General features: G+C 40.2%; 1 protein-coding gene across 1 annotated transcript in view; it reads right to left on the bottom strand.

Moving 5' to 3' along the window:
* Positions 1-899: 899 nt before the first annotated feature.
* ATP10B (ATPase phospholipid transporting 10B (putative)) overlaps positions 900-16,292 on the bottom strand; it is a gene marked incomplete at both ends in the record, with an annotated part of 54,619 nt that continues 39,226 nt past the window's right edge. The window contains 10 exons of the mRNA XM_082490220.1: positions 900-1,395; positions 4,171-4,358; positions 4,827-4,931; positions 5,040-5,120; positions 6,753-6,953; positions 8,281-8,406; positions 8,926-9,002; positions 10,207-10,519; positions 13,833-14,017; positions 15,465-15,591. Of these exons, the coding sequence (XP_082346346.1) occupies positions 900-1,395; positions 4,171-4,358; positions 4,827-4,931; positions 5,040-5,120; positions 6,753-6,953; positions 8,281-8,406; positions 8,926-9,002; positions 10,207-10,519; positions 13,833-14,017; positions 15,465-15,591 (1,899 nt within the window). The remainder of the gene's footprint in view (positions 1,396-4,170; positions 4,359-4,826; positions 4,932-5,039; positions 5,121-6,752; positions 6,954-8,280; positions 8,407-8,925; positions 9,003-10,206; positions 10,520-13,832; positions 14,018-15,464; positions 15,592-16,292) is intronic.

The following is a 16,292-nucleotide window of genomic DNA, read 5'->3' on the forward strand; positions in this document are numbered from 1 at the left end:
CATATTTTGCTCATTCTACACCGTGTACTTACTGCAATGTAATTAGTGACCTTCATATGTTGCTTGTCAAAATCTCCATTATTGACATCTCCATCAACTACTAAATGTAACCAGCTGTGAGGAGGAGCATGATTTATACTTGATTGAATGCAGCAATGCTATATAATAATATAGGGAATGGAAGGTAGAAACTGAATTTCTAGATGCAAAAGAAGGGACAACTTTAGAATTCTAGAACATAAATCCTTGAATTTGACTTGTTATATCTCTCTACTTTTGTAGGTATGAATAAGTAGACTCCACTTATCCCTGAGTTATCCTGTCAGTTCTTGTAGTTCAATATTTGCATTCTTCTACTTCATAAACCCATTTGTCCTTTTCTTAACAGTGTCAGGTCAAACCACAGCCTGCATAAAAATACTGAGTTTACTGTTCAGGGAAAACAGACTACAGACCTGATATTGTTATATGTATAAAGTCCATATATTAAAAACGAGAACATTCTCTAGTCTCCTTCTGATGCTGTTGTTCTGCCAATACCTTTAGTACCAGGAGATAACATTTTTTTTGCCAGACAGAACTATGGAATAAAACCACTCCTTGATGAAGAAAGTAATTGTACATTTCTCAGCAACTGTGTGACACTCATCTAACTGTCCTCTAATGAGACAAACCCATGAAGATCAAGAAGTCATGTAACGAGAAACCCAAACTATATATGCACTTAGGGAAAGTTGCATATTAGAGATGTTATTGCACTACTCCAGCAGGTTTGTAACTCCACATGCCCCTGTCTTCTTTTGTAGTGAGCGTGATAGTTAAGTATAAATAGACTTTTTATTTTCCCTATGGAATAGCCTTCTCCACAAGGGCTGTGGATCCCATTTCTGAATGTTTCTTCAGAGTGTCACTGCACTCACAGATCGCCGATGGCTTCCATGGTTAAAATTGTGAGCATTATCTTTAGCCAGTTTGCCACCGTCCTGCCCATGAGTTGTTACCCTGCTGGGTACAAGGGGGTAATGGCCAGAGAAAGGTCCCGCTGAAGAGTCTGTAGCTGTAGATTCTTCCTCTGCCCACCTATTGAAGAAATAGTAGCCTTCTTCAGGTGTCTGCTTCCTGAGAGGATTCACTTCAGAGGCAGAAAGTCCCTGATTTTCTGTGTCCCCATAAGACACAGCTGCTGCTGGATGTAAAAATGGCGACACGCATAAGTGGCTGACGTTTTGCTCAAGGTCACCATTAGATGCAGGTGATGCACCAGAATTAGTTTGCTTTCTTGATCTCAATTTCTGGATTTCAATATCCCGTTGCTCTTTAGGAAGCTTATCTAGTTGCTGTGCTTTCAGAATCAGAGATGGTCCAAAGGTTCCTCGTAGAGCAAAAATAAAGAACCTGATGAAAGAGGAAGAGAATGGATTGTCTTACCAGTGGGTTCCTCCCATAATCTGCATCACATAACACAAATCCAGTTACTAATTTTCCATTGCTCTACAGGCATCTGGTAGACACTTTATACCTGGTAGATGAAAGTTGACTCCTGAATCTTAATGCAACATGTAACGATACACTTATCTTGACGTGTATAGAGTCAACTACATGTATATAAATATTAAATAAATGATAACAGAACCATTTGATTGCTGAACAGTACAAGAAAGATACACAGAAACTCAGTATTTGAGGAGATTGAGATTATATTTATACTGTTAAAACAGGCTAAAGGAGGGATCTTAATTTGGTAGGTAACATAAACTCAGGAATTTAAAAAACCTCAGCTTGGAGGAAGCAGTGAAAAAAAAGTGTCCTACCTGCCCTTTGCAGGACAAAGAATTTACATAACTATATGTCAGTTTTGTCTGAAAACCAAAGTCTCTTTCAAAGCATCTTTCTAATAGGATTTGACCTTTACGTACGTGGCCTCAATACACATCTTAAAACAAACATGGGGACTATTTGAAATTGCTTTAATAAAGCTGCTGTCTTCACATCCTGCTGCTAAGTGTACGCGTAAATAAGTATAACAAGATTAAAAGGCCCAACAAGCTAGACTGAGTACAGAAAGGGCTTTTACGGCAATGGATTTCTCAAGCCTGTCTGCACAAGTAGGAGTGGGTAAACACAAATATGTGTGATCAGCTTGGTCTGATCAATCCCATAGCACCTGAGGTCTGGGAGCTGCGCAGTTTATGTTCTGCTGCTTTCACTTGCTCCTGCCCTTCCCACAGCGCCGCAGGCTGCGAGACTCAATTACCTGCAGGGCCTCTGCAGGGTTCCTGGCAGACCACAGTCCGCCTTCCACAGCTGGAGAAATGTACCTGGTTCATATGTTGAAATCCTCCAAGAGACACGGTACCTTGCCTTGCCAACGAATGAACATGAAATTCAGATCCCTTTCTTCTTCCAGGATGCGAGGGGTTTAGTACCTAATGCTGCTGCACAGTTTATGTTCCCAAAACAAAGTTCAGAGGCAGTTTTGAGATGCAGATGCAGAGACGATGCACTGCCAGAGTGCTCCAGGAAAAGCCGGCAGGTAGGCAGGGCACAGGCAAGCCCCCCAGAGCGCCAGCAGCGTCTCAGGAATGTCACCTAACACCGACGGCAGTAGCAAGAGTGAGAACTGAGGAGGGCAAGGATTTTAAGAAAACCCCTCAGAAAGAAAGCAGAATCTCAAGGCTCCGACTGGTTTCTGGAGGAGATAGGGAGCAGGCAGCATGGTGAGATGAACCAACCGAAACTTATAATTAAGTGTTTTTTAACAAAGGGTGGTTCCACCACTGCTGTGATATGCTGATACAACTAAGTTGTAGCCGAAACTGGGGGCTGGATATTCTGTGAACTGAGGACTCTGCTGAAAATAATCTGGGGTACCTACAGAAAGGAACAGCAGTTCTTCAGCTTTGAAGATATCAAGATACAAATCTTTAAGCTCAGTATCCCGCTAAGGCAGCAATGATCTTAACCTTGCTGAATTCCCAAGATGGAGATACGAGTTCTCTAACCACGTGTTTGATGTAGCTCAGTAGAAAGTTCAGGGTCAAAAATGACACCATGAATGAGGGCTGATGGGAAAACAAAAAGCAAACAGGAGAAAAACAGACTGAAAAAGGATGCCCTGCCTAGAAGACATGAGACCTTACTGAACCATGTATTGCTTATACTGAACCATGTATTGCTTATCCTGACCTGAAGTTATATAACGGAACATGAAATCACAAGAGAATCTCAACTCAAATGGGGAAATAATACTAATAATTTGAAGAAAAATATTATCTAGTGTTAGACAAAGTTAGGACTTGGATTCTATTGCCTTAAAGCACTTAGAAAATCAGATGCTAAAAATATTTTCCTGATTCTTGTAATACCTGCGTGCTGCACTACTTCATGATGATTAGGATGAGGAGACTAACAAGACAGTCAAATAAACCATCTTTTTTCATTGTCCAAGCAGAAATAAAAATTTTAAGTAAGTGGTGCAACTTGGACAAAGCATATTTGCTTAAAAAATGATTAAGATATTAAGCATCAAAAGTAGTAAGCTCACCATAGCCATATATGGGAACAGAATTATGTTTTTCAAACCAGATTTTTTCAGCAACCTATCAAAATAATTAGCCTTCTCCAAATATTATTCAGCCTCAGTTAAAGCTATCTTTAACACACCTGATTTGTTGAAGAGGGTAAAAGTAACATTCTGGATGCAGAAAATTATTTGATATAGAAACATGTTCTTAAATTTGGCTTAGTAATGCACTGTGATGTACTAAAGAAACAGAACACATTCTGTAACTCTCAAAGCATACAGGAATATTTCAAAGGCTTGCTTCCTAGTCTTGATCAGCTCAACAACATTGTGCTTATAAGAGTGAACAATTACGTAGCAGATTTGTAGTGGTAAATTCTGAAGCACCCCAGAAAGAAAGATTTTCCTGACGGGAAAACAAAAGCAGAAGATACATAGTGACTTATCTGGGGCTATATAACTGAATAACCGAATGGCTCATGAACTGGAAAGTTGAACCCAAGCATCTGACTTCCACACTATCATCTATCCCTGTGCAACACGTGTGCCTGACATCTCTCATATCTATATACAGTATTGTTATTTCACTTAAATGCCTACAAATCCACAAAATGAAAATTGAGAGGAAAACAGTGCATCATTCAAACCTTGGCAAGAGTGCGATGACTGGGGTAATAAGGCACAGTAAGTAGAAGACGGGGTCTGAAAGCTGTTTCTCCATAATCCAGTAGGGGTTGGTGGGAGGGTTGCAGACCACGCAGGCGGCGTTGTAGATCACAGAGAAGACGAGGTAAAACACCACACTGCCAATCATCGTTACCACGTGGAACAGGGTCTGTAAGCAGAATTGCACGAAATGACAGTGATGCTGGTGAGAATCTGACTCTGGGTGTAAGACAGGAGGATAGAAAGAAGGATTAGAAAGAATGTATCCAATAAGTCCGTGCTACTGAAAAGTGCAGCAGGAGAAATACCTGGAAATTAACTTACAAAACAACAGTGACATCAAATACAGGTTTTTAAGAAACATGTAATACATGTACATCATATAAAGATGTACAAATTGTGTACTGCTCTGTCCAAAGGCACCGCAGAAGCACATTCTGTTGCTGTGCACGTGAAGGTATGATCCTGAGGCTAATAATCAATTCTGGCACATTGTGAAATCTCAGTGCATCTGTTACTTACTTTTTGTGACCCAGAATTCAGGTAAATGACTCCGAAAGACAATGCTAGGTCTACCCAGTATGCTATGTTCAGAAAAGAAAAATAGCCATGTGAACAGGACAGGTCAAACACATACCCACGTTTTCATTTCTAGAGCCTGGTGCAAGAGAATGGTCAGGAGGGAGATGGTATTGATGGGGTTTCCAAAAGAAAACACATCTATGTCAGAGTCCTTGTATGTCTAGAAAAGAGGCAGATAGACTGTGATGAACCTGACTATTCAGTAGTGAATTTTTCTATTCTTTAAGGAGGATAGGAGAATGAGAATATTAACGATCCTGGTACTTACCAAGTAGGGGACAAAGAAGCAAATGAGGCTTTGATAGAAGGCATCCAACATTGTAATAATAAAAGTTGACAGCTTGTATATCTGCAGGAGTTTATAGATAGCAGTCATTATGACGGGACACACATCTGATCTGCAGACATAATTGCTGTCGGTTTTTCTTCCATTCAGACTATTGATTATAGCTAACTGGTCTCCCTTCATGAGTAAATGCCTCCCGAGCAGCTGACTTAGACCAAAAGCTTATCTCTGAACAGGCATTTTCTCTGTGATAACCAAAGACAGACCTTAGGAAGACTAAGCAGTCAACTAAGGGTCTTAAAAGCCGAATGTCACGAACGCCCCATCCCTCCCCGAAGGACCCCATTCCTTGAATTCTTTTTCAAAGATAGCTCTTCCTAGACCTATAGAATTGGTCAAAAATTGCCAAAGCAACAACAGTGACTTCTTCAAAATGGTAAAGATTATATATTTCACATATGTGTAAGGTCCAACAGCTCCTAAGAAAAGGGATGGAAAGTCTTACAGAAAATCCTCAAATTTTGCACTCTCTTGCCTAGGTTTTTCAGAACATTGTTAAACATGATATGAGCCACCAGTGTTCACCAGTGCTAAAACCAGCATAATGAAAGTAGGTATCAGGAGAAAAAGAAGGAGAGAGAAGCATCCCTAAGTACCCTGCAATTTTGTCATTTAAAGCTAAAGCCACTTCAATTTTTGCTCATTAACATTTTCATAATTTCCTATTAAAAATGTTAAGGCAATTTGGGAATAAGTGCTACCATGCTGTATGTATATGCAAAACCAGTTATGTGTGTCTGTATATGTATGCTCCTCACAAACATAGAGAGATCAGACTGGTTCTCTAACCCTGACAGGCAAACTGAGGTAAAAACCTAACATATTTTCATGCATATTTTCTGAGGGTTACGAATACTGACTATTCAAAGTAAAAGAAGTAAACAAATGAAACAGTTCATGTCTGGAACAGCCTAGACACCATACTGTGACAAAATCCTCTTTGTATTAATAGATGTATTTCTGAACTTGAGAGCAGAAAAAAAACGTTGGGTTGTTTATTGATTTAAGGGTTTGCATTTTCTTGTCACTTTTTTTCCTGTAATCTTTTTCACAAGCTTTTCTTCTTCAGCAGGTTGAGACTGTTCAAAGCACCAAACCTGAGCAGAGTTTAATCAGGGACCAGCTAAACTATTTTCCCCTCATTCGTTAAGTTTCTCATCCTGTTTTATTTATTTCTCCCTATGACTTCACTGAGAAATTTTCTATATATGTGGTGTGTACATATATACATACACACGCACATATTTGCTCCATCATCTCTTCTTCAGATCAGAAACACCTAACACAGGGCTGATTCACTAGCTGATTCACTTTACTTATTATAATGCAGCATGCTGATACCAAACTGGATTGCTCCATATATTTGATGGCAGAATAAACCTTCCCATTTATATCTTCTAACTATGACCAAGCACCCACCTCACTTCCAGGAAGCAACTTCAATCAGACATTCCTTACCAGTTCTGTCAGCTACAATTATACCTCCTTTCAGTGGACATCAGTGAACTAGAAACTGTAAATGGATCATTTGGTTCCAAGTAAGTCTAAACTCTTCTCTTCCCTCCCTTATCACAAAACCAAAAAGCCTGAGGTCCTTTGGTTTATCAAGCAGTTGTTTCAGCAACCGAGACATACCTCTGAATTTCGTCCATTCTTGTACAACTCAGGCAAACCTAGAAGTGTCTCTGCAGAAACATCTTTATCCAGGACTCCAAAGAGAAGAGGGGGCACCGAGGTGAAGAAGAGATTGAAAAAAATCATCTGCCAGTAATCTATCATTGTGCTTCCTGAGAACCCGCAGAAGAACTGGTACCAGAAGAGCAGGTTGACATAGTTCTGCGGAGAGGCAAATACAAACACAACGTTCTGTTACAAGCTGAACTGTGGCTGCCCACATGTGCAGAAGCTGACGTGATTTCATTTTTCTTTGGGTTGGGGGAGTCATGAAGCTGCTCCTTTCCTGTCGCCTCTCCTTTATGTCCTCTGTTGGCTCCTATTACAGCTGATCTGGACCCTTTAGTTTGCAATGCATAGATGGTCTATGTCTCTCTTAGTTCCTTCCACCTACGAGGTTCAGTAACATTGGTTGTTAATAGAGTCTCCCAAGAATACATTATTTTGGTTAAAGGCACCGTCAGTAGAGAGCTCTGCACTTTGTTCCATAAAGCAGTATATCTTAAGGGACTACCTCACACCGATCCACTGTGATACAGCCATTGGGTTTCTTTAAGAAAATATCAGAGAGTAATTAAGTAAACTGTTCACAGCTCTGAGCATCAGATTTTAAAATCCTTTCACAAACTGGTTGTCCATGAGGAATCAAAGGCCTCCTGCTCCCTAATGGTACAGGGGAGATAATAGGACAGCAGCATCCCAGTCTGGAGAGCTATTTCGCATTGCAAATAAATATCCTTTGAACTCTAAAAGGATGCCCAATCAAGAAAAAAAAGTTTCCATTTCCACTACAAATTTTAACACTGATAAGAAGTAATCCTTATTCAAAATTATTAAACCCCCTTTCCCCAACTGATACTTTGAATTCTAAGTAAATAGTCTTTCATGCTCAGAGTGTATTTCATGTCAAATGGACTTGTTTGCACAGTCTTGTAGAAACTGTATTACTATCAGGTTTTTCCACTTTACATTATTCTTCAATGCACAGCTCATTTGCATATACATTAAATTTTTAATAAAAGTGCCAGATATGACTGCATCATTATTTGCAAGCTGTTCCTATCAAATTAAATGCAAAAATACAGAGATTTCACAGGCAACCAGTTCTTAGTGTAGAGTCATCTTCTATATTCTAGCACTAATAATCTGCTCTTCCTTATGCAAATTTTATTTTGAGGCTCATGGGTATTATTAATAAAGTTTCTTGAACTACCATATAAAAGTTACTAAGCCTTGAGTCCTTTTTCCCTCTGGAATAATGCTCTTTCAAAATATATTTAGAACCCATATTTTCCTCAATGCTTTATGCAGCACATTACTGAGAAGGAGGTAGCATATGATAAACCTGCGAAGTGAAGAAACAGGAACTGTAGCTTCATAAAAAGTAAGAGAGTATAACCTGCAAAAAAGAAAAACCAAACAAAACCCCTCCCAGCCCTGGACTTAACCCTTGCTAGGATGAAAAATTCCAGAATTTTAATAACCTTACCACATTTTTGTAGAAAAAGTAAATCACCATCTTTGCCAGGCGAGCATAACACCAATGTCCATGGACAAGAAGCAGTTTTTTGAGATGCTTAAATCGGGATATTGCAAAGTCACTAGCCATCACAGCCTTTGGTAAAAAGAATAGAAGTTAATTTACAATGTACCTTTTTCCCACCCAATATGATGAAATGTGGACATGGACATTGAAATGATTTCCTGCTATTGAATATTGTAGAAAAAAACCCACACCTTGAGAAAATAGTTGGAAATTTCTATCTCTGCAGAACTCTCCATCTCAGAAGAATGAGGAAGGGGGATGTGTGGGAAAGAATTTGGGGCAGAAAACACTGAAATGCTATAGCAGAGATGATTCAGAAACCAGATGCTAACCTAACACGGGACAGGCATCTGCTAATTTTCCAGGCTTATGAGCAAACACACGTTTGTCCATGCATGCTAATTGTTGGCTCAAAACACTCTTTTTTGGCTGGACCTATAATTATGAACCGCATATTAATTTATGACAGTAATGATGCCAACTTGCATTTTTAAGATGACACTCAGGAGTATACAACTGCTTATGAAACTTGTTAAGCAGCAAGAGACCATGTAACAAAAGAGGAAAGGAAATAAATTGAAGGGATACCTGCATGCCTTCTTGGCCAGATATTCCAATTCCAACATCAGCTGCTTGAATCATACTTACGTCATTTGCACCGTCACCTAGAAGAGGAAGAGAGGAGGGAACAATAAAGGTGCAAGAAAGGGTGCTTAATACAAAATGCCTCTATCAAAACAAGACACCCCCCACCCCCAGCTATGCTAATAAACAGACTACAACACATCTTAATTAGGGTAACAGATACTCAGCACCAAGCAATCATAACCTCTAGGCTCTGATCTTGGTTGGAACATCCTCCTTCCCAGGAGACCTGGATCCACCAGGGCTAAGCCTAACATTGGACCAGCTGGGTGGTGGCATGGACACCCCAACACCATCTACATCTGCATTGTTTTGTATGTTTCTGCTCGGTGAACTCCATATGCTCAACAACATGCTTTGCAGCACCCTACTTCACTGAATTCTTCAAATTACACGATAAATTTGATTGCAGTTGACTGTAACAAGCCAATTTCAGGAGTTATTCTGCTCATTTCAACTTGCAGCAATATGTTAAATACATAACTAAATTTCCATGGAAAGAACAGCCGTGGTCGTTGCCTGCAATGTGGAGATTGTGAATAAGGTTAGCTGGTAAAGCAAGACAAGTGAAGCGGAAGGCTGAAAGCTTATATTTTGAACTCTAAGGCAAAGCAAGAAATTTCAAAATACATCAGACTTCCCTTTCTGTTTGGTCCACAGAGGTGTCTTTTTTAGTTTTAAGTCATAAAAATCAATTCTGCAAGGATTTCAGTGGGATCACTTACCAAAAGTGGAGCAGGAAACTCAAAGCATTTCACATTATTTGGAGGTAAAAAGCAAATGAGTCAGTGCTTAATACCACTTTGGGGATAACTGTTTTGACCAGTTGGGAAAACCTGACAGGAAAAGGGCTTTATGAAAAGACAAAACAGTGACTGCCATTGATGGCTTTCCACACCCAAACCGAGGGCATTCTGGAGGGAATGCGTACATGTGTTTGTACTGGTGTGCATGAAAGGGACTGCTGGGAGATTCGGAATTTTGAGCGCCTTTATCTTGTTTAAATGGGGGCCAGATTTACTCAGTGAAAGCTGAAGAAGGGCTTTCATATAGTTTTTGATCAGTAAAGACTATTCAATACTATTTTCCCACTATCTATCTGGGGCACAAGAAATATCTCCTAAAATATATTCCATACGTTTCTGTAACTCATAAAGAAAGAACCTGCTTCCCATTTCTCCTGTGAGATTCAGAACAGAGGTACCAGATTCAGAATAGAGGTACCTATTGATAGGGTCATCACTTTAAGCTGCCTCCTGACGAGCTTGACCACCATGCTCTTCTGAAGAGGGGTGGAACGGCAGCACAGCACCGAGCGGCAGTGCTTCGTCAGTGCCAGGAACTTCTCCTCCAGGCCCCCCTGGAAGATGATGTTCAGCGTCCGTCCATCAATCACCAGGCCAAACTCGGGACTGGAGACTTCAGAGGCTGAGAAAGATGTTGGGATAATGCCAGAAAATTTCCTCCGTGGTTTTTCAACCTCATAATACTTCCTCACCTCTTCCAAGGTTAAATTCAAGAGAGATTCACAAGTTTCCTGTGAGAAAACAGAAGTGATTCTAGAAATAGTTATCTCCATCTCCCTTTACAGCACAGCACCTTACAAAGTGTATGTTTGTATAATCATGCCACTGCGTTTGAGCCTATCAGATAAACGTTAGGGAAAACTAACTGAGAAACGCAATGATTTATCAGATCGGAGATTATTTCAATGGCATCATCAAATGCTTCAGTGAAAATGCTGTGCATCTTATCAGCTAGTTAACTGTAGTAAGGAATTATATATTTTAAAAGAAAAGAAAATAATCATCGCATCAGGAGGACATATTTGTATTTGCAATGCCGAGAGTTCAGAAATTTTAAAAAATAATCCTTTTTTTCTAAAGCAGATTTTAAAAATCTAGTTCTGATATGAACGATGTGAGATATTGCAGCATTTGCTTCCCTCAGAAATAAACTGCAGTAGAGAAACAAGAGCTTCAGATTTTCAAAATTACCCAGTGACTTTGACAGTTTGGCCTTTTCTAGGTCACAAATCAGGTGTGTCTCACAGTTAGGGACAGAAATAAAGCTTCATATTGCCTAGCACTGTGCCTCAAACACAAAGTAAGTCTTTCCCTCTTAGCAAATCTGCCTCATTTTGGACTGAAGTCCCCTTTTAGATGCAACCAACCAGAATTCACCTCGTATCAAATACAAACAGACTTAAGGGGAGCACTTTTACCTCTCCCATACAGATGTCTGAAACTGCCACACCACTATCACAGAAAACCCAGAGTGATCTAAAAGTTACTTTGCTGCCCATTAGTACTAAAAGTCCTTCTTCTGTGGCATGGCACTGAATACCTGAGGAGCTAATCACTCTCTTTTCTACCTTTTCTGTCAGCTTTATTGAGTGATGATTCAGTTCTAAAATGTTATTTTCACTTTATGTTGCATAAGGTACATGTGTAGGATGTTTGCAAGATTTAAATTACACTTAAGTGGGAGGTTCTGGAATCAAATGTACCTCTGACATCTAATAAAAAGCTGCATCTAGCCTGCACAATGAAAACCTCTAAAAAATATCGAAGCAACATCATCTTTCTGTGAACAAATGAAAAATTGTAGTGGAAATTCCTGGTTTGCCTTGGCTTGCCTTTTTAAATGAATCCCCCAAACTACCTAAGTGTCTTGCTTCTTCCTGGAAGATATTTAATTTTCAGTGTTTGAATAAATTGCTGGGCTCAGGGGCAAAGAGAGTCCCTTCCCACTGAAGCCACTTCAAGGGTTAACTTTGGCAAAATTAATGGGTTAAACGCTTTGTATGTAGTATTAGTTTCCCTCTCCCCCCCCCCGTTGCTGTTGGGAGACTCTTTCAGAGCCAGTGCCCTTGGCTTCATTTTGAAAGGGAGGGAACTAAATTGTGTTGTGGAGCAACGCCGGTGCCCACTTGAGCCACAGGCAATCATACAAGCACCCACTGCGCGCAGCTTGCATCCGAGCCGGGACGGAGGGCCGCACACGGTGCTATAGGTAAGCGCACGTACATGTGTTTCCTGGAGCCAGGGTGGTCCCGCCTGCAGCATCACTTCTCTGACAGAAAACGTCATCTAATTTCCATCCTAAATATATTCATTCTGCCTTCCATTAAAGCAGATATGCGTATCAAATGAAATTACACATGGAAGCAAGGAATGTATTCCGTGCCAAATTCCATATCATCTTTGCATGTTTCCCTATTTCCGTGACATTAAAAGAGAGAGACATTTGCATAGGATCTTATTCTTGTTTGGATAGCTACTAACTGCAGACAAAGGCAGTTAGAAAGTAGGCCATCTAACTGCTCTATACAATTGCCTATCACAAGCAAACCAGTCAGAATTTTAACTGTATTTAATTAATCCTCACAATGGCTTTATAGAGAAAGGCAGGCTTGTACCTATAACCCCCCTTCTGTGAGGAGAAAAACTGAGGCAACCAAGACCAGTGAGTTGCCCGGTCTCAGCGAGAAGCCCTGTCTTCCCTCCTCAACCTCCTGCCTGCCCGCGGAGAGGCTGGTCCCACGGGAAGTCCCGTTACTGCTGAGCAGGGGCCACAAGTGTATGCTACGTAAAAAGGACAGAGCAGCGCGCCGGCAAAAGGGCAGCAGCTGCTGCCTGGGGCACCTCAGGGGCATCCAGGGCTACATGGGAAGTAAGAGGTCACTAGCAAGAAAATAAAGAAGGGGGAAGCATTTTGGACCCCGTTTTGGGGCTTTAGAAATGGTCAGGGCTGACCTCTCCTTAGTAAAAGGATCTGATTTAGCCATAACGGCTGAACTCACTCTCCCCTAAATCCATCTCACAAAGCCAGGATACCTGGAGAGATGGGACGCTGGGCTGTGCGCAGTGTTGGCCATTCTGCTTTCCAAAAGCAAGGCATGGTTTTGCCGGTACCCTACTTACATTGCTTCACAACCTGCAAAAGCCAATGTTGCTTTTCTAAAGCCTTTTAGTTTCACCATCCTTAATGGTATTTACCTCCTTCGAAAGGTAGGATTCTATTTTCTCTCTTCTGTTTAGAAGGTTTCGGGAATAGCCATAGATTGCACCACAGATTGTTCACTGCATTTTAGTGAGTCACAGCAGCTGACAGACGCGCCCTTGAAGCGATTATCCTCCTTTTGGAGTATGTTTACTTTGCCTACTGCCTGACCTTCTTATTGCTCATGGAAATTCAGGGAATATCTGTGCACATTAACAGCTACGTGCGCCACCACGGAATATCAAGAAAGTGACTGTGTTTTTAACCAGCCCACAAGAACTGTATTTAGGTTTCCAAGAAGGTGAAATGCTGTTCACACAAAAAGATACTGCATTAAACTATTCACTAATAAATTTCTGGTTAAGCCTAATCCTATTAAGGAACACGCGACTACAAAAGTTCTGAATTTAATTAAATCTACACCTGCATACTTTTTACAGACTGACTCATACAGTACTTTCCAAATGTCTTCCTATAGGTATCACCTAGGGTTAAAATATCATTGTAACTGAAATTTTCATTGCCAGCTATCAATATTATTAAGGAATCAGGCACTTAAAGTGCATATTACCTTCTTTCTAAAGATCACTATTCAGGTAATTTTTTTAAAGAATATTTTCATTTGGAAAAAACATTGTATTTTAATTGAATGAAACTCTACATAACTGTCCGGTGTTTCAAGTCATCCTGTTATATGTCGTCTAAAGAGTTTCTGGCCTAATGCTGCTATGTGGGTTTTTGGTTGGCTGGTTTGTGTTGAATGCAGCCTAAAGCAAAACACTGCCAAGCCACAATACACAAAGAAAGGGAAAGATAAAAAATTCTGTGTGTCTCGCTTTACTCACCTTATTTTCAGTGTTAATGGTGAAGACGGTGTCTCTTTGGTTCAGGAGTTTACAGGAATATGCAATGTTAACTGCTGTTTCCTGTTTGTCTCCTGTCAAGACCCAGATTTGTATCCCAGCTTCTCGCAGAGCCACGACAGTGTCAGGCACTCCATCTTGCAGCCGATCTTCAATCCCCGTGGCTCCTGGGCAAACACGAAGAGAAGAAGTGAACTAGTTTTCTTGCATTTGGAAAAGGTCTTTGACTTCCCGTTGTTATCCTGAACAGCTGAGCCAAGGTAGTGTCCAGCAAATAAACACACAGGCACAAGATCTGCATTTGGATTAAGATCTGAATGCGTCAGCGATCAAGTTCTGGCTCTTCGTTTTACTTGTTGCTAGAACAATGCATTTCATTTCTTCTTAATAATCCAAAATGGCAATGTACTGGCAGAGGAACTACACCATATGCATTTTTAAAGTGCTGTATTAAGACCCATCAAAGTAACCAGAGAAAAGATGAACTTTGACTATTTCAATGAACGCTATCCCTCTTGTCTTCGCCCGTCAAAGGGAGAAGAAACGGTACACTAAGTTTTCTTTTTTTTAAAATGCGCAAACTTAGAAGCAGATGCCAACAGTCATCCTGATGGTAAATCACCATCCGCATGTTACAATACTCCTCATCTCTTCCACTAGAGGTCAGTTTGAAGATGCTGTAACTGTGATACATTAAAGATAGATATTGATTTAAGCTAAAAGAACACTTTTTGTGAAATAAAGTATGAAAGCACACAGAGCCTTAAGAGTTGGCAAAGGTAACAGATTCCGACAAGATCTACAGTGTCTCTTATGTGCTTCTGCTTATGGCATTTACTGTTATTACTCTAATTTTTTAAATCACTGCAGAGATTATGAGAAGCCATAATGCTAATAGCTGGCAATCAGAGAAATTCAGGAGAACAACGTATGGCCGCAGACTGTATTCACAGAAAGATGACACTGAGACAACTCTGAAAACCAAAGTCTTAAAGAACAAAATGGAAACAGAAAAGAAAGCGCTGAAGCGCTCTGTAAGTTAACAGAATAGCGTTGTTAGATACGACGGTGAGGGACGATGCACAAGTGACAATGGATGTAAGTTTTAACATTAAATACCCTTTTATAAAGTGCAGAAAGCAAACATGACAATGCAACAGCAGCACGAATTCACTAACAAAAATGCTTATGTGTGACCAGCATTTTAAGTTACCGTTTTTTATAATACCGTTTAATTCCCTTGGAATTTGTGCTTAAAACTGAAGTTGATTGATAGTATTTTATAGGTTTATCTAAGGACACACACATGATTGAATTATGGAAACTTCATTATCTAGTGTGCCAGCTGAGCCACGGTAACAGCTGCTGTACATGTTCTTTGCTCCTGGCCCATGATAGTTTCAGTACACTTTTTCAAAGTTACTGCTGCTCAAAACGCACGAGAACTTGTTTAGACACTGTCATTGGACTGTATATCATAGCCCTGAGATTTCCAAACCTCAGAGGAAGAGTTTTTGATATAAATTAGTATAAGCTGTTTTCTGTCTGATTGCCAAGAATATCACAGGAGAGCAAGTGATACTTCACACAATGACAATTCTTATTTTTAGCTACCCAGCAAGGTGAGTTTGGTCTCCAGATGCTGCGCTGTCTCCATTAACAGCTCATCTCTGTTGTCAATTGCAGCTTCTGCCTCCTGACGAAAATTGGCCCATTTTTGAAAGTCATCTTCATTCAAGACCTGCATAACACAATTTAAACAGGGCTCATTTTAAATTTAAATAAGAGAAGAATGCAAACATTCTGGATCACAGAGGCTTAACTCCCAGCCAGGCTGGTAAAGTACTGTTTCATCTTTAATATAACACAAACTTTTTCAAAAGAGGGTTACAAGAACTAGTAGTAATGAGAAAAATAGACCTGCCGTCCTGTTTGTATAAGTGGCCTACAGCTGAGACTGAAAAACATGACCTAGAGAAACTCTTGATCGCACAGCCCTTAGCTGGGACCCTGAACAGGAACACACAGTTTCTGAAGGTTGCTCCGCATTTCTCCATAGCTTGAATATGACCTATTTGTTGCACATAGACAACTTCCGTATTAAAGTATCAGACTAAGATGTACTAACCCAGGCTGAGGGCAAGATTTTTGAAAGCTGAATGCCAAGCGAAACAGAAAAAGGTTGGCTCCCCTGTGGACTTTTTATTTCTTGCTTGGAATCACTGTAAAGAAGGTCAGCTAGAGTTACCGTAAGAGAAACAGAAATAAATGTTTTGAGGCTGACCAAAAATCCATCATTTGTTCACACTGAGGAAAAAGAGGAAAAAAAGACAAACAGAGAGACAAAAAGATAGGTTGTATCTGGCTTGTTCTCTGAAGTAGAAAGAATTACAGCCATTACATTTTTCTAATAGACCTATTGACATGCACAGAGCAAAGCTG

Source organism: Vanellus vanellus (assembly GCF_965231255.1).
Source record: "Vanellus vanellus genome assembly, chromosome: 13".
NCBI classification, from domain to species: Eukaryota; Metazoa; Chordata; class Aves; order Charadriiformes; family Charadriidae; genus Vanellus; species Vanellus vanellus.